Source organism: Adelges cooleyi, unplaced genomic scaffold (assembly GCF_023614345.1).
Source record: "Adelges cooleyi isolate 19-005CV unplaced genomic scaffold, UGA_ACOO_1.1 ACOO_flye_CR_arks_rails_tigmint_CR_PRNA_9, whole genome shotgun sequence".
Classification (NCBI taxonomy): domain Eukaryota; kingdom Metazoa; phylum Arthropoda; class Insecta; order Hemiptera; family Adelgidae; genus Adelges; species Adelges cooleyi.
Window position 1 is genome coordinate 4399190 of NW_026096579.1, and position 19234 is coordinate 4418423.

General features: G+C 31.2%; 2 protein-coding genes across 6 annotated transcripts; both read right to left on the reverse strand.

Moving 5' to 3' along the window:
* Positions 1-1028: 1028 nt before the first annotated feature.
* Positions 1029-14273, reverse strand: LOC126846128 (uncharacterized). Of its 5 annotated transcripts, none has more exons than XM_050585305.1 (8): positions 13017-14273; positions 12453-12695; positions 12153-12206; positions 3532-9222; positions 3244-3291; positions 2839-2955; positions 1838-1874; positions 1029-1738 (listed from the first exon to the last, which is right to left on the reverse strand). In XM_050585305.1, the coding sequence occupies exons 1-8, from the start codon at positions 14164-14166 to the stop codon at positions 1684-1686; spliced, it is 7395 nt and encodes a 2464-aa protein (XP_050441262.1). In that variant the 5' UTR covers positions 14167-14273; the 3' UTR covers positions 1029-1683. The 5 variants fall into 5 exon arrangements, with proteins under 5 accessions (XP_050441262.1, XP_050441259.1, XP_050441260.1 ...); XM_050585302.1 differs by having other exon boundaries at positions 2839-2952; positions 13017-14268; XM_050585303.1 differs by lacking the exon at positions 2839-2955 and having other exon boundaries at positions 13017-14268.
* A 1356-nt stretch (positions 14274-15629) lies between these two features.
* On the reverse strand, positions 15630-19229 carry LOC126846176 (uncharacterized). The gene is made up of 3 exons (XM_050585399.1): positions 17189-19229; positions 16544-16753; positions 15630-16237 (listed from the first exon to the last, which is right to left on the reverse strand). The coding sequence occupies exons 1-3, from the start codon at positions 19227-19229 to the stop codon at positions 15630-15632; spliced, it is 2859 nt and encodes a 952-aa protein (XP_050441356.1).
* Between the last annotated feature and the right edge of the window lie 5 nt (positions 19230-19234).

Genomic DNA, 19234 nt, shown 5'->3' on the forward strand with positions numbered 1-19234 from the left:
AGCACACTTAATCAGGATACTTATTTTTGAATTAAAAATAAATTAGATAATATATTGATTTTAAAATTAAACATTAAATTAATTAAATTATTTAAATTACCTATGTTCTTTTTTTATATTATATTTCGTCAAACAAGCATGTAGCTAAAGGAGAGCCTTGGTAGGCCACGCCCACATACAATTTTACTCAGGCCTTTGGCCGACCCAACAAATGTTTTTGTTAAAATAATAATAACTATTATAAGAATCATTTAAAATGTATTTACAAATTAAATAATTTGAAATACTTGATCTTCTAATGAAATTTGTATGTCGTCTTGTGCAGAATGCTACATAAAAATGATAAATATTTCGTTTTTAAAAATATACCTATACTGTATGCACAATAATGATTTTTTTAAAGTATCAAGTTTACTAAAACACAATAATAAGACCTACATTATTACTTGGCACTTGGTCATTATTGTAAATCTATACTGTATTTTAATACAAGTTTAGTTTTCTTAACCAAAAATAAACTCTTTATGTAATATCATAGTTCTGTATTTCTAGAGCTTAAAACATAATAAGTGTATAACAACTAAAACAACCAGTTTTCAAGATGACAAATCTCAATTTTAGCTTCGATGCAGAGCAGAGATGCTATTAGTTTTACAATGATGTGAGCTTTTCTTGTGTCTGTATACATTGTAACTTTTTTAATACTGGACCAATTTCTTCGAATAGAAACTCTATAAATTACAAATTTTATCTAGTTGGTACTTTTTTTTTTTGAGGGGAGCGTGGTAAAAGTTCACTAATACCGGGTAATTCTTAAAATTTGAAGAAAAAATAAACCATACGAGTTTTAAAGTTTTAACTTTTAAAAAATGTTAAAAATGTGAAAAATAAATGTTTTTAACAAAAATTTTGTTATTACCATTAGCAAATAAATTAAAAAATAAACATACGATTCACGAATGGAATCCATGAAATAAATTGTACGATAATCACATGATTGTAATTTTATTAATTCTAAAAGCTTCATTCATTCATTACCATAACGCACAGCCTGTGGATGCAATAATAAATAATAATATCATGTTTTGTATTTTGCTATTTGTATTAATTTAATTAAGTAATAGCATGTTATTTATACCTTGACATAGGTTTGTATACAATATGATTCAGCACGAAAATAGGTAACATGTATATTAAATTATTTAAATTTAAATATAAGTAATAGAGTATGTAGTTATAAAGGTAAGTAGTTACTAAAAAGATAGTATAAATAGATTATAGCTAGGTATATCAATAAAATAATAATTCTTAAAAAAATAATTAAGACAAACAATCAAGCGAAATGACTTTAAATTAATGGTTAATTTGAGTATTGTATAAATATGTAAATATTATATAAAGGCAATCATTTTCTAAATAGTTATTTAACATTTTTGCTTGATGAACATATATAATTGCAATTAACTCAAAAATAAAATTGTGTAATAAAGGTATACAATTTTAAACATATCTACCTAAAAATATTTTTTAATTGTTGGTATAAGTATTCAAATGTTCATTGGAATGTAACTTTCCCTTTTATTATACGTTTTCTGAATAAATTGCTTGCTATGTATAATATTTTTTGTATTATGTAACATATAAAATCACTTGATTATGTTTAATAAAACTAAAATAACAATTTTAAAGTTCAGACACTGTTTCTGAATTCTGCCCTTCAGATTTTGGTTTGCTAGTACTGCAATATGAAAAAAATTTAAATATAAATACATTTATATAGAATTTGCTCAATTAAATATAATAAAATAATTGTAAATAAATGAAGTAACAAATTTACCATCCAGATGGTCCAGGTTTAGTTATATCTTCCGATTCTAAAACAAAATAATACATTGTGATTACAAAATGTCAAAGATGCTGCTTAATGTTTTTATGTACAGTTTTTGACAAAATTAATTACATGACTAAAAATGTACCTAAACTAATATTGTAATTATTGTTACATTATTAGTCTGACTACGGCGAACGTTAAACATGTGAGCGTGAGACATTGATATATTCAAAACCGGGAAAAGTAATTTGGGATAGTCTACTATGGCGTATCAATATTATGAGGAAGGGCACTAATTTTATATCAATGACAGTTGAGGGCAGGGAGAAGACAGTTGCAGATTGGTGACAAAAAAAAAGATGTTTTAGAGGAGGATTAATTTAAATATTATTAGATTGAAATATGTTTTATATTTTAAAAGTTTAAACTTCTGTCGCAAGTTCTTAATGTTTTTTTTCACTTGTATACCTGATTTGTTAAGTACTATTTTATACAGTTGTATACTTTAGACGTAATGGTATGTAATTATCTACACGTTTCTTTATATTTTAAAAAGTAGGTTTAGTGCATTTTCTATAGATTGGTGTTTTATTACAATGCATAGTGTGACTAAATGACTAAAGTGCGTTAATTATTAATAATTTGTCTAATTATTTTAAAATCGAAATGTTTCGTTTGTCAATAATTTGTCCCTTTTACATAGTATGTCTCATAAACATTAAAAGTACTTGTAGAATTTATTAGATTTCAAAATTTTTTAATCGAAAAATTTGACATGGATATATTTTGTATTTGAAGACTAAAGTAATAAAATATATTTGTGTTCTACTAAGCTATGCTACCAAGAATATGTTATTATCATATCTATATTTTTTGATTTCGAAATTCAATAATTTAATACGCCTATAATGTATAATAGTTTTGAATGTTTTAAGTATTATTATTTATTGTTTAATATAAGTATATAAATGAATGAAATTAGAATAATTAGTACTGTAACTATTAACCAGTGTTTATTTGATGCTGGAATCGCCAATCATGCTCACGTAGATCAATTTCCGTGTCGTCGTCCATACTAATTTCACACTTCAACTCCGGTTTTGATGTAGCCTCTTGTAATTCTACTAATCACGAGACAAAAGCATCTAAATCTAATATACATTGCTTTAAACATATGTTATAATTTATAAGCGTGTGAAATATAGCTTTAATACAATACATATTATTAGTAGGGCATACATCTAATTATAACTCTACGTTATAAATAGTATTCATATTTTAATTATGAATAGTTTAAATTTTTTGGGCACAACTTGATACAACTAATTTGTAAAATATTTTATATTATTATGATTTATTTATTTGGATGGCAATATTGGTCTCATGCATGTTAAATAGTTATTCATTTTTACCGTTATGAGGATCAGGCACAGACGTCTCTTGACATTTTTCGGCAGTTCCTAAAAATAAACAGATTTTTAACACATGCTTAAGAACTTAGCCGTTCTTATATATTACGTTATGAATCTGTTAGTAGGTTAATGACAAAAAATATTATGGTATGTAGCAACTTGACGAAATTGAAATAAATGTGTAAAAATATAACATTATGGTGGCTATAGCATGCAAGTAAGGATATATATGATGGAGTGAATAGAGTGATGTTTATTGAACTACATCGTTAAATACATGTGTAATACCTGAATTTCGTTTTGGTGTTGTCTTACTGTACTCGAATTCATCTGAGTGATCACTAGACAGTTTTTTTAGACATTCCTTCAATTCTTCTTTAGAAATTCCTTGGTTACTCAATTCTTCGGGATCGAATATCATTCGTTTTTGTACAATTTTGGTAGCATACGTATTGCCGTGTTTGTCTGTGTGGATAGTCTGTTCTTGATATTCGCCAGGACTAAACTGTTCGATGTAGTCATCTAGTATATTTTCCTTTTCTGGTCCTCTAGCAGTTACTTTATGGATTTCGGCAGGCATTCTGACTGTTCTATGCGTGTACTCCGTACCATCTGGATCTCGCCAATGCGTCTCAAATATTTCGGGATCTTCTAACAAATCTGGTTTAGTACCGGCTTTATCCAAGCCTTCCATACTAGAGACCATAGTGTTAGAGCCACCACTAGTGAAACTAGAAGACATATTCGACCCAGTTTCGCAGTGGTATGTAGCGTTTGTACCAGTCGAGCTAGTTGGTCCTAATGAGTCGTTGCTGCCTAATATTAGGCTGTTTCTATACGAAGACTCCTTAGAGTGGTCGTCCATAATGGGACTGCTTAATCCTCGGCTGGAGATGCTCGAATTCATGCAATCGTCATAATCATTTGTTCTGCCATCAACAATAATTTGTTCGACAGAACTGGACGGTTTCATATCCGTTACGATCGTTTTCAAATCTAATGACTCCGTACTCGTTAAATTATCGTCTTCCGAGACGAGCTTTTCTGAATTGTCATCGTATTGCTCGACATTAATTTCCGTTTGTTTGCCAGTATCATTAGTTTTAAATTGATTTTCATCGTCAATCAACGATTTCTCCGTAGCCATAGCTTTGTTTTCAATTATTTCCGTTTGGATACAAGCTGCTTCCATCGCTTCAAAGTCGTTAAGGGATCCTAAAGACTGGTCTTCTTTTTTACTGTTTGAAGAACTGGTAGTAGATGCTAAAGACCCCGAAGACTTAGCTTTCATTGATTCGATCCTTACTAATTGCTCTAGTCGTTCAAACTCTTGTAATGAGCTAACAGACATGTTGTCATGCTCTAGTGATTTACCTAAATATTTTTTACTCTCTGGAGTGCTGCTAAATGATTCTTTCATGCTCCCCAGACTGCCGATCGATTGACTGACCTGACTACTGACACTTCCAACTTTACTACTATGCAGATCTTCAATGTCTTCCTCCTTAATGTCTTCAAGGGGAAGACGATCATATTCTAAATTATAACCATAAATTTCATTTACTGTATTATCATCTTCAAACTGTAGTTCTACCCATTTTTGGTTTGCATACTCCAAATCCAATTCTTGTTCTTTTGAGCTAAGACTTTCAGAATCCAATTTTTTTAAGGATGAGTTATCGTCAGTGGCAGTATAAGAATGAACATTTTTTGCTGTACATTCTATTTTAATAGGTTGGCCCTCAGCATCTTCTTCGTTTGCTTCTTTTCCGATTTCTTCGACAATTACAAAATCATCTTCTAAGTCTGGTTTTTCGTCAACATTATCTACTAACTCGAATGATTCACTCATAGAAAACGAATCTTTTTCGTCTATTTGTTCTACTTTTTCGAGCACTGTGTGTTCGTCGGCAGTCCACGATAATTCTTCATGTGGATTAAATGTCTCGTTGATTATGTATTCTCTACCCTGATCTGTTTCAGACGATTCTTTACTACTTATAGAGGCAGGCGTCTCTGGTGTCGATTTAATTTCTAATTCCTTTGCTTCGAGATCTAAATCTGGGTAATGAAAGCCACGGTCGACTAATGGGTTCATGTGTTCCGTTACCATAATATTAGGTACTAAGTTTGACGAATCATCTTCTAACTCATCTTCATCCTCCGAATAAGGATCTTCGGGAATGGTAGGCGGTAACGATGTTGGAATTGCGGGTGAAACATGAGGGACCATTTGGAAGGCTGCATCCGCCTCAGCAACGTCGTCAATATGCTCAAAACTATGTTTCTCTAATATTGGACTGGCATGAATTTCTGTTTCGTGATATCTAGTAGTTACCGAGATTTCAGTTTTTATATCTGGAGTAACTATTTTTACTTTTTCTTGTGTTGCAATATTTTCTTCAGTGTCCTGATTTTGGTTAGGTATGTCGGTTTGACTGGACGTTACATTTTCGATGGACGGATCTGCAATCGGGAATTCCTTTTTAGGAATCAAATTTATATCTTCAATAACTATTTTATTGATTGAACTACTGTTTCGTCTATGACCTTTTTTAGGTACTTCTTCCACTTTTGTTGTTATTTGTGTGGAAACATTATTGTTTTTACCGTTTTCTGCGGATGAAGATGACATAATAGTGATGTCTTGATTTTTTTCTTGGCCAGTGAAACCATTAGTTATAGTAGATGTTTCGATGGATCTAGTATTTTCGTCGCTTAAACTGAAACTGCATGGCCCAGATTCAGAAAATCCTTCAATTGCGTCTATTACCGTTTGTATTATCTGGCCTTCAGTACTAGAAATACTCATACTTTCACTGGACTGATGTCTTTCTTCGTGTGATGACGAATCAGATAAACTGTCGCTAGTTATGTGTTTTGGTATTGGATGAAACATCATTTCATGAGATCTTTTCATTTTTTGCACGTTTTTCTCGCTGTTTGCAGAAATTGTTGGCTGAGAAAATGGTTGAGTTTTGTACATGCTACTGTATTTCATTTCAGATTGCTCTGCTATTATTGGTAAAGAATCTCCTCTAATTATTTGCATGGGTATTTCTTGTTCGTATGGTTCAAGTTTATTTTCTTCTTCCAATAGATTGTTTGAAACATCTATGTCATAGTCTAAATCTCCAGTCGAAGCAATCAAGGTTTCTGAAGCTTCACTATTCTCAACTGATGCAAGGTTGCCAGAACTCTCTGAATCTAATGACTTCATTGATTCTCTGGAACTCAATGAACTAATAGCAGTATGATAATCATTCGATGGTATTGACATAGCAGATTCGTATTCTGAAGATCCAGCTAAAAGTCCATCAATGTCTGAAGAGCAAGGCCTGCTTGATGAGGTTAGATCGAATGATTGATAATGACTTTCACTTGAACTAGAATCTGCCGGCCTTTTCGCTGTAAGTTTGGTTACATTTATTGAATCGGGTTTTCTTAAAACAACAGAATCAAAGTTAACATGTTTTTCTTCACGAACATCAATTGAAGACGAAGATGGTGACGTTGGAGAGTGAATAGAATTATCTTTAGATGGAAGCGATTCTGTACTTAAATGTTTAACAAGAGTCATAATTGATTTTGAAGAACATGAAGGACTATCATTATTACTTATAGTGATTTCATTTTTGTTGTTGATTGATGTTTCTTTTAAAATATAAGTCGATGAATGGTGCTCTTCTTTGTTTACATTGATTATAATTCGACCATCATCCGTTATTTCTTCATACTTTTCGTTTTTCTTTTTAACCATTTCATCAGAGTCTTTTAGTATTGTATCAACGTGTTTTTCTTTTATTGAAATGTTATGATTTTTACTATGCTCATTATGTTCTGTTTCTACGTCAAAAAAGTTTCTCGTATGACTTTCATGATCAACAATTTCGGTGGTTTTTTGTTCAATAATTTCGCCTGTTTCATCTTTTCTTGTTTGGATGGATTGTACAACATCGTGAGACGAATTTTCGTCACTTGATTCATCATGTAACCCGATTTCTTTTATTTCTATTTTTTCTTCATTTAAATTTAATATCAAATTTTCACCAACGTTTGTTGTCAAATCTTTATGATTTTTATTCGATACTGATTCATTTCTAATTTTTCCCGTCGATAACTCTTCGTTTTGTTCGACTTCGGAATGAACACTTTTTTCATTTTCTTTATTTTTAATATAAGCTTCAATGATTAAATTATCAGATTTTTCACAAAATTCTTCATTTTCTTCGCGTGAGGAATGCTCAGATCGATATTTTGAGTTGATTTCAGTAGGACTTTCCCTTAACCTGTCATTTTCGTTTTCAGGTATGATGTCGTCTATAACGGATAGTTTAGTCAACCCCTCATATTCGATTTCGAAATTGCTACTTTTTAAGTCTTCATCGGTGATTTCGATACTTGAAGTAGTTGTATCATTTTTTGAGATACTCTTAAGGCGGTCACGATTTTTCTTAGCTAAAACTGATTCCATTATTTTTAGTTTTAAATCATCTCCATCCATATCCAGATAACCACTATTTTCTAATTGTTTTAAGTGCTCTGGCGAAACTACTAAATGCTGTAAGTTAGCCAAAATATCTTGGCGCTTTGTTAATTCAATTTCAATCTCATTTACTAATTGTTCAGCTATATCTCTAGCTAGATCATCAGTCATTTCTTTCTTCGTACTCTCAATCGAGTCTATAGAATCTACTTTCTTGACAAAATTCCGATGAAATTCGGTTTGTTCTTTGATATTTAAGTCTTCTAGTTCGTTTTGGTTGTCTGTTCCAATCTGTGTCACTTCCCATATAGTGTCTGGAATATGTTCCTCCGGTGTATGGATAATCTGTCCTTTTATTATGTCAGTACGGCTTTTACGATTTCCTTCCTCAGGTAAATTAGAAGAACAATCATATTGTAATTCTTCGATCATCGAAGAGTCAATAGATTCTGTTTGCAAATGAGATTTTTCTTTTTCTTCTACTCCTGAACAAGTGTCAGAAGGTATCTCATCAATGTGGTCTTGAGTCAAACTAGATGAATACTTCAAATGTTTTGAAATTAGTTTATTTTCTTTTTCTTCCGGCAGTTCATCAACAATAGACGATTCCGTTTTTGTAATCGATTGTTCACTAATACTAGATGTTGCTTTTTCTGTCTGAGTATTAAATGGTGAACTCGAAGAAAAGTCTTTTTCAAATTTTATATCAAAATGTTTTTCCTCGGGAATCAAAGAGTCGATTTGCTCGTCAAGCTCGTCTGAAAAAATATGTTTGTGGATTTGACGATTAATAAGTGCTTCTTGGCTTGGTGATTTTTGATTTGTTGTGTTTTTTAATGATTTGTGTTCGGGTGAAGATTCTTGTTCCATTTGTATACATTCCATTTGTTTTATTAGTTTAAAATATTGTTTAGATGACATATTTTCAATTGCTCCATCTAAAACTTTTTCTTCGAAAACATCTTCTTGAAAACCTTCATTTTCAAATGCTAGAGATTCCTCGCCATATTTTATAATATACTCGGTTTCGGAATCCAAGCGATTACTTTCATTCATTTTACATTTTATCACAAAAGTATATTTTTCATTGTCATCTTTCGAGGTAAGACAAGTAGAGTCAGAAACTACATCATTATTTGTAGTTTGATCACTTGTCATTGTTTCTTTGACCATTTCGGGCATTTCTGTTTGTTCAGAAGTGCCGAATGATTTATCATTGATTTCTAGAGACGAATTTTTCATTATAGAACGTTCAATAGTATTTATAGGCAACGATATACTGTATCTGGGTTTGGGGAGTGGAGGCTGATTTGTAGTTTTAGTTATTTCTTCCCAAAATTGTTTTTTTGTTGAATAATTTTCATCATTTTGGTCTAACGTAGATTTAATACTACTATCAATGGAATTTCTAGGATTAGGTTTTGGCGGGATTTTATCTATGGAGATCTGGTGTACTATGTTGGTGGTGTTAGTTGTTAGTTCTGGGCTTGGCTCTGCACATACAAATATACACAAATAAAATACAGGATTAGACATATTAGTGAAACGTTATATACATTGGTACTAAACATATTATATCAATCTCAAAGTGCACTCATGTTATAAGTGGATATTTTTAGAAATTCAGGAATTTAAATCAATATATACATATAGTACATAGTTTATAGTATTACATAATAAAACATTTTCAAACGGCGGTGTTGTAAAACGATGATTAATACACTTATGCCACTTGTACATTACTTCATCCATATGGTGTAAGATAAACGTTTTAAAAGTTACATTTTAATGAGTGCTTTTAAATAATAATTAAAAACTTTAATATGTAACAATGTTGTTGCTTTTTGACTTTGATATTTTTTATTTTGTCATGAACTAAAAATAAAAGTATTGTTATACGCTGTTTTATCTAAATAAATTGATATACCTATTTACTATCGTAAAAAACACATTTATGTAATAAAACGATTTAAAAATATGTCTTCCTATGTAATATAATATATTAACTTTAAATAACGTTTTGGAACATTATTCTTATAACGTTAAAATGACCGATTGGATTTTTTTTTTTAATAAACCTAGTTGTTATTCTAGTTCTTTTTAGAAGCTACGCTTAGTTAATTCATATATTAACTTAAGCTTGTGGTAACATACATATTAAATATAGGCATATGAATTCATTTTTAATATCGCAAACAAAGTTATGTAGTTTTTATTTCTAAAATAATACGTTTTTATCATTGTTAGTATAACAGTAATAATAGAGTTACATTACCAAAGCTTCTTTATATAATTTACCAGCTTCATTCCAGAGTTGATTAGCAACTTCAACTTCTTCAGTCGATAGCTGTGAAACAATTCTATGGTATTCCCCTTCAACTGCATGTTTAGCAATTGGACTATCTTCCAGTGTTTCCGAAGCCATTCTTTCAAATCGTCGTTCCACTCTCTTAAGAGTTTTTTCACCAACAATAGGTACATCAAATTTTATATTTTCTAAACACATAGGCTGTTCGCTATTGGATAGTAACACTTCACTTTCAGATTCGTCGTCACTTTCACTCGGATAAATAATTTCATCGTCTTCTGATTCCAAACGAAATGTAACCTTTCTGCCTGGTGACCTTTCTTGTGGCTCTGTTACGATGTATTCATATTCATTATCAGAATCACTATCGTTGAATTTTCGCATTTCCCTCAATGTAGGCCTTTGATTTGACGGAAGACGTTGTGAACCACCGACTCCGTTTCTGCGAACTTTTGGAGATGATATTATTGGAATAGGATTTGGACTACTTGAAGGTTCAGCGGTAAGACATTCGTGAGAATCACTATCGGAGGAGCCCGAAGATAATTCCCCCGAAGCTGCTAATTTTGCTGTTTCTTGCTGAATGAGCATATCAATAAGAAAATTAGTGAGGGTTTCGTCACGATCACCTGGTTCATTTAGCATAGTTTTCAATTTTTCTTGTACAGAATCTGGTGATATTTCAGAATAGTCCAGAGGCTTCCATTCGTCTAAACGTTCAAAATTGTCAGGTACTGTACTCTCTGATGGAGTTCTTACCATTAACGGTCTAATTTTACGACGATCGTTCTCTGAAAACGGTTCTATTTCAGGTTAAAAGTATTAATCTATATTTGTCTCAAGTATAATTTTCGTTTTATATTTCCAGTTTATTGTGATGATTTTAGGAATCTTAGGGATGCAAGGGAAGTAGCAGTTAGTAGCAATTGGTTATAAACAAACGTTATTAAAAACCAAACACATCTATCTCACCTGGTGTATTGTATGGCAACCATATACAGTATCCAGAGTTTTCATTGTTTGGGAATTTTGATACTGAGCTTGTTTTTTTCTTGGGCGTAAAGTAACTTATATTGAATGATCCATTCAACGATTCTTGTGATCCAGTTAACAAGTCATGGTGTTGAATTAGTGATAAACATGGCATGGATCTGTTCCACCACTGGTAAGGTAAGCTAGCAGTTTTAAAATTACTGCGAAGGCTAGGTACTGATAATTTTTGTAATTTACTTGATTGTGATACTTTTGAAATTTCTAAATCATTGAGAGATTTTCTAATATCGTTAAATGAATCGAGTAACTGATTTTCTTTATCTTGTACATCATTTAATAGTCGGAATACGGTAGTTTGCAAATTCTCTAAACTTCCATCAACATCAAATGAATCTTCCGAGTCCGAATAATTGTCTGTATTGTAATCGTTTGTTAATACTAAGTGTTCCTCCATATTTACTTTATTTTCGAAATCGTCCACAGCTTTTATTAATTTATCTAGTTCTTCTCTACTCTGGTTAATAGCTCTATCCAATGACATTTGATTAAAACCTGATTTGGTGTTGGCAAGAATTTTCTTTGAAAAAGAATCTATAAGTTTTTGTTATTTAAAATACATTAGTTGGCTTTGGGTAATGCATATGTATTATTTTTATACTATTAATATACAACTAATGAAGTATAAAATATTTATTTAATTGAAAGCTATTGTTATATGGATACAATACTTTATTGTTAATCAATAACTAATAAATTAATGTATAGACCCACACGCACACATAATTATTAATTAGTATTTTTTCAATTGATATGTTAGTTTTTTTTATATCATTTAAACAACGTATAACAAAACTTATTTGTGCTTAATGTTCAGTGTTTACCTCTTAATTTTTAGTAAAGCATATTTTGTGTTTTATATTCTAATAAGCCAAGTATTAATAAGGTAACGAATGTACTGCTAAAATTAGCAAAAGCAAAGGAATCGGTCATATTATTTGCAATCATATTTTTTTCACTTGGAAGTATAAAAAGTTTATATAATAACTATCATGAATGAAGTTTTGTTTTTACTGGTGTACAATTTTGGGATAAATTTACTACATTTTAAATTATAAAACTTACCAGAACTAGTTATAGGCTTTGCATTTTCAAGTTGGGAGAAGTTGGCTTCCTTTCCTAAAATAAATTAAAGTTATAATAATTAAACAATTAAATGCAAGGCATTAAAGACATTTTTATGTTGTTAAATGTGTAGATTTATCATTTATCAAGACATTGCATGTTAGATATAATGTGTTAATCAACAAAATGAAATGTGAGTTTTACTTGTTCTGTCTTGCATTTTGTAGTCTAATTTATAAGGTGTTAATTTATTCCTTCACCAGTTCCATTATTTAAAAAAAAGTATTTAATTATATTTACCAATTTTATTATTTGATTTAGCCATAAAGGAAACATTTTGTCTCAAGGTCAATAATTGAGGATCCTTATAATAATGTTGTGATGTTTTATAATTGACGGTATGACTTACCGATGGATTATCACACATATTTTCAAAAATTTGTATTACATCGGCAACGTGTTTTCTAGATTCTAACACAATTTTCTTTCTACTTTTATGTTTTGCTTCGTGTTCTCTACTAAATACTTTAAATGCAGATAGTCCTGTAATAGATGAAGGATGAAGTCTCTTCTGATTTATAAACTGATCCTTGAAAGAACAAATATTAACTAACGGTGGTTTAGTAATAGGTATTTGAATTAGGTATTGTTTGCTTATATGATACTGGACTATATGCTTAGGTCTTACTATAAAATACACAATAAAATAGGTAATGTACCTACGTTTATGAATTTTCATACTTTCGTAGGTGCACGATTCTACGTCAAATTGATGTCTTGAATTGTTTAAGTTAGGTTTTGTAATACACGCAGGTTCTACGGTTTGTAAATTACCAATACGGATAAAACGAGGAGAGATCCTACCTGCTTTAGTTTCGTTATTATACCATCTCAACGACAAACTTCCCGAATCTCTACCGATGTTTAGCAGTATAGAATTATGACTTTCGAAATCCACGGAAACGCTAAATCCGTTAACATTGTCGTGTATCACCAACTTATTATTTTTACAAGATTCTTCATAACGAATTTCGGTCAAATTGTTATTTTTAAGCTGCAGTTGTAACGGAACTGCCATCTTGTTTGTAATCGGTTCTGACGCATATTTTGAGAGAGTTTTATCACATTCACCGAACTGTTTTCCGATATTTTCCTCGCCTTCGGAATTGTTTTGATTTCTATTGCGAAAACGCTTTTTTATACAATCAGTTTCCGGGACTACAATTTTTTTCTTGATCGTCTTATATTTGTGTTTGTTTCTTTCGGGCTTGACGCTTTCCGAAGACTCTACTACACCACCGTCAACGTCGTGATAGTACGGAGTTGAATTTGCTTTGCTCGACTCATGCACGTCATTTTCTTCCATAGTCATTATTTCTTCTTCCGATTCGAAACCTTTGATTTCTACTAGAGGTGTTTTTAGACATACTAGATTTGTTTCATCTGTCGGTGTCAAAGTACGAACTACTCCGTCTTTAGAATGGAACAAAATTTCTCTATGTGGGCGAGGGAAATCTAAAATATCATCGGCATGCTGTCTTGTCGGCTCTTCTTTGCTAAGAAAACATTTTTCTTCATCGAAATATTCAGTATCTGTATGATCATCGTTAATCTGACTAGATGTCGGTTGTCTTTCGTCTTCACTCAGGTCTTCTATATCAGTCAGAATACAGTAGTCAATCGAACTAGGAGTTAAACGGGGCGTTCGAACGAAATCTTTCTCATCGTCAGAATCTGACATGACTTCCACATCAGTTAAATAATTGAAATCAGATGACAGTGCCGGAGACAAAGACTTGGATATATTTATATTATTATCAGGAGTCGGTGATTTTAGTATGATTCTAGATTTCAGTCTCAAAGACTTGGGAGAAACAGACTGAGATTGACGTGTTTTAGTATTGTTTTGGACGGTGGTTGAATTAAACAAGCTATTGACCTCGGCATCTTCTTCGGTGGATTCGTATGCTGTTATAGCAATTTGTGGCACGTCCTTTCTGTGTTCTTCGGACATATGGCTAATGGATGATGATACGCTTATTTGATTTAAAGATAAATTGCTGTCTAATGACCAACTATCAAAATTATATGATTTTATCTGTGAAAATAATTTCGAATTGTAACTGATATAATTATTTAAATATAGAAGAGATTTCAAAGCTATATCATATAATTCATAAAATAGCCTAAAATATTTTAAAGTATTTTTTTTTAAGTAACTTTTTTTATTATATTACTATTAATTAGGTACATTGTACAAATATTATAAATTTAAATTGTATCTTTAATTTGTATTATTATTATTCTACACAATTTATTTAATTATATAGTGCTGGTGAAGTAGAAAATATATTGTTTTAAAACTAAATTTTTAGAAGAATATTTTTCTAATCCTTATTTTTATATTTAATATTAAAATTTGAATGATGGTAACAGTTATTTAATAAAGCTAAATAGATCCGTTTAAACATTTCAATTTAGTTCAGTGACACTAGGTAAAAAATGCATGATGATCCATTTATAAGTTTTTTTTAGACGTCAATACTTTAGGTAAAAATATATAATGGGGTTTATTGGCATTATGCAAAATAGACATAAGTAATATATACACATATATCTTATTTCGTTAATCATCCATGTCCGTGATTACATTTTTTAAAGTAACATAACGCTTACACAATTTAATCACAGAATTTTATGAAAATACTAATTTATTTTCACTTACAGTTTTGTCTTTTGTTATAATACATATAATATTATAACCGTTTATGAAAATCATTTTTTGTTAAGTATATTCAAATAGATTCCGTATTCTGGGTCATACTAAAACAGTATATTGTTCACCGTACATTTTTTTTTTTTAAATTGTGATCATTTTCCCTTTAGTTCCGAGTCTAATATAATTATATGTATTTTATTTATTCAAGTATTTAAAGTTCTAAATATATTTTTTTTTGAGCTACAGATTAGTATTAATTTAGTGCCGTTTTTAAATTAGTGGTAGGCCAATCATACTGTGCTTATTAAAAATAATATTTAGATAAATGATGACTTAAGGATTATAACACAAATTAAGAATTTGCATTAGCTACCAAGAAATTAATGAATTTCACCTGAAAATATTCCTAATACAGTTTTTATAACTATCAACTGCGCATTAAAATTTCTATTTACCAGCGGTGCGATGGTCATATTTTAGGTCAAATGAGTAGTACAGATTAAAATAACTCATGATACATATTGGTTTATAAATAATATTGAAAATCATTAAAAACTACAATTATAGTATATAGGTGCAGTTCGTAAGCTACCTATATTATAGGTTAACCAATAATCATTTTCAGTTGGATCAACGTTTTTAACACGAATTTAATTTAACTAAATGTCGAATATTTAATTAACACGTATTTGTAGAATTGATAACACGAATTTAATAGAAAACGTTTATTGGTAAATCGTACAAATGTGTATTTGGATTTATATATTACAAGTATGTACCTCAGATACCCGTTCGTTGTCGGAGTTCGAAGATTGAGTTGTTTCCACATCCTCTAACGAAACTGATTCGGTAATAGAAGCCGGCTGTTGTTCGGACATTGATGAACAAGGGGATCGGTTCGGTTGTTCATACACTAATTCCACTGACGAAGCGCGGTTCGAAGGACTCGAGAATACTTCTGATGTTATAAACACTGATCTAATTTGAGAGTTTGCCTTATTGGTACTACGAGCCGGACTCCCTGGTAGCGATAATGGGTTTAATTTACTGGATGGCAATTGGAATTCAAAAGCGGTTTTTCGCGAAGGTGCGCTAAGAACTCTAGAATCGGATACGACTGACGACTTTGTGTCCAATGGCGGTAACGAACTTTTTACAGGAATTTTACTCTGAACTTTCGTAATCGATACTCTAGATGAAGATTTGGAAACTGTTGATTTTTTGTCGGTTACAATTTGACTAGATCTTGTTGATGAAACAGTTGTTGTCATCTTATAAGAATGTATAGATTTTTGATTCGATGTTTCTAATTTCCTATCACGAGATTCTGTTGATGCCATATAACTCTTTGCTTTGTTTTTAGGCGCTGTTTCAGTTACCAATATTGTTTGTTGAAATTTTAGATTTTCGTTATTTGATGTTTTCATTAACTTTTCTATTTCTGGTTTGGAGGCCCCAGCACTCTGCTTCATTTTTACAGCTGATTTGTTATCTCTGATAGAATCTATTTTCGAATAGCCACTAAGGGGGGATGATTTTTTGTTCACAGTTTTCGTTTGATTTGATGTTTTTGTAATTGGTTTTTCAGTATTTACGTTTGTATTATCAATAGACTTTATAGATTTTGGTTTTAATTCATCGGATAGCTTTGTTGATAATTTGACCTTTGTACCTGATTCAAATGAGGATTTTTCTTTTTTTATTTCGGTGTTTTTTATTTTTGTAATAGAACTTTGATCAACAACAGGTTTATTTAAACCTACATTTAGTTTTTTAGAAGAATCAAGAGATTTGGAACCATGGCTAATGATATGTCTTTGTTTAGAAAGCAAAGGCGGCCTCTTTATTTCAGTGTTTCGCGTAATTGATTCTACTTTAGATGCTGTAATCGGTAAATGTTTACTGGAAGATAATTTATGTTTCGCCAAATCCCCAGAAATGTCTGATACAGGTTTTGTTTTAATATAAGAGCGGGTTTCTTTTTTGTACTTAGTTTTTGAAATATTTATTTTATCAGTAGTTACTGGACATGGATATGTTGTAGGACCAGATGAAGACTTAGAAGAAGTATTTGTATTTGAAAAACTGCTAAAAGACGCTGAATCATGTTTTAAACTAGCTTTACCTGTACCACTTAAGCTCAAAATCGGGGTACTTTCAATCCTACACGCTACTGCATTTTTTTCCATATACGTCTGACCAGAAACAAGTTTAGATGATAGTGACCCAACCGAGCTAACCAATGAATCGCTATTATAGTTTGATCCATACAACGAATCCGGCATACTATGAACGTCACTTTTGAAAACCGCATTACTTTTGTCTACAACATTAATATCATCACTACATTCCGATTTCATAGTATTATCATACACAGTATCGTCTGAAACCTTACACTCCAAATCTTTCAGTTTATTTTCATCCTCTAATAGAGTTATACCGGATCTCAAGCCTGGAGATTTTGATACTTCCCAAATAATCTGAATTGGTTTGTTAATAGTAACTTGATTATTTAAACTAGTAGAACAGATATGATCAGTATGTTCGGTATTGGAACAAGCAGTTAGAGATGATAAATCATCCGTCAAAAGCGTTTTATTTAATTCGTCAGTGTAGTGTATAGTTTGGACTGAACCAGTTGGTAACAAAGAAACATCAGAAAGTTCATTTCTACGGTCTAATAAATCGACATTACTAAACATTTTTGTTACTTCCAATGGTTTTTCTTCAACCCAAGTTTTAGTTTTAAATGGGCTTTTCAGTGAAATAATACTAGTGGACAATTTTTGTTCATTATCTAAAACTTTGGTTTGAGATGAACATTTAGTATTAAAAGATTGATCATCGTCTAAATGTTTTTCAGATGTTTCTTTAATGCCATCAGTTATTTTTATGATCTGAGATTTGTCAGAAGTAAGGGATGTTTCAGTTAAATCTTGAGCGTCAATAATGGACTCTAACACTGAAGGGGAAAAAGAATGAGGAGACTGTAATGTAAGATTGTCAATAAAATCGTCCGGTTTAAGTACTTTACTAATTTCTAAGAGCGTTTCCGCTTTAGAAGTTTTAGTTTCCAATAGATTTTCTGTTGTAATACTCGTAGAAACTTTCTGGACATTATCAACCTCTTTATGGTCGAATATCAACATAGTGTCATTGGTGTTATCATCATTGAAATGTTTTTCAGATATTTCTTTAATGTCATTTTTTATTTTAAAATCCTGTAATTTTACAGAAATAAAAGATGTTCCAGTAACAACTGTCGGTGACAAGGAAAGTTCAGAAGCTATTTTATCAGACGAGTCCTCTTTTTTTGTTATTTTAGGTATCATGTTGATATCTTGAAGTTTGTCAGAGATAGAGGAAGTCTCAGTTGTATCTTTTGTGTCAGGGGTGGACACTACTGAAACTGTAGCAGATAAGGAATGTTCAGAAACCACTATATCAGTGGTATCTTTAATTGTTTTTAATTCAGATGTTCTTTTAGTATCGGAGTAAATATCAAATTTAGGGGTAGTTTCAGTAATATCTGTCGCTTCGGGAGTTGACTCTAACGAAACTGTCGGTGACAAGGAAAGTTCAGAAGCTAATTTATCAGATGTGACTTCTTCAGATGTAATTTCAGATATCATTTTGATATCTTTAGGTTTGTCAGAGATAGAGGAAGTCTCAGTTGTATCTTTTGTGTCAGGGGTGGACACTACTGAAACTGTAGCAGATAAGGAATGTTCAGAAACCACTATATCAGTGGTATCTTTAATTGTTTTTAATTCAGATGTTCTTTTAGTATCGGAGTAAATATCAAATTTAGGGGTAGTTTCAGTAATATCTGTCGCGTCAGGAGTTGGCTCTTTCGAAACTGTCGGTGACAAGAAAAGTTCAGAAGCTATTTTATCAGAGGAATCCTCTTTTGTTGTTATTTTAGGTATCATGTTGATATCTTGAGGTTTGTCAGAGATAGAGGAAGTTTCAGTTGTATCTTTTGTGTCAGGTGTGGACACTATTGAAACTGTAGCAGATAAGGAATGTTCAGAAACCACTATATCAGTGGTATCTTTAATTGTTTTTAATTCAGATGTTCTTTTAGTATCAGAGGAAATATCAAATTTAGGGGTAGTTTCAGTAATATCTGTCGCTTCGGGAGTTGACTCTAACGAAACTGTCGGTGACAAGGAATGTTCAGAAGCGATTTTATCAGAGGTGACTTCTTTAGATGTTATTTCAGATATCATTTTGATATCTTTAAGTTTGTCAGAGATAGAGGAAGTCTCAGTTGTATCTTTTGTGTCAGGGGTGGACATTACTGAAACTGTAGCAGATAAGGAATGTTCAGAAACCACTTTTTCAGTGGTATCCATAATTG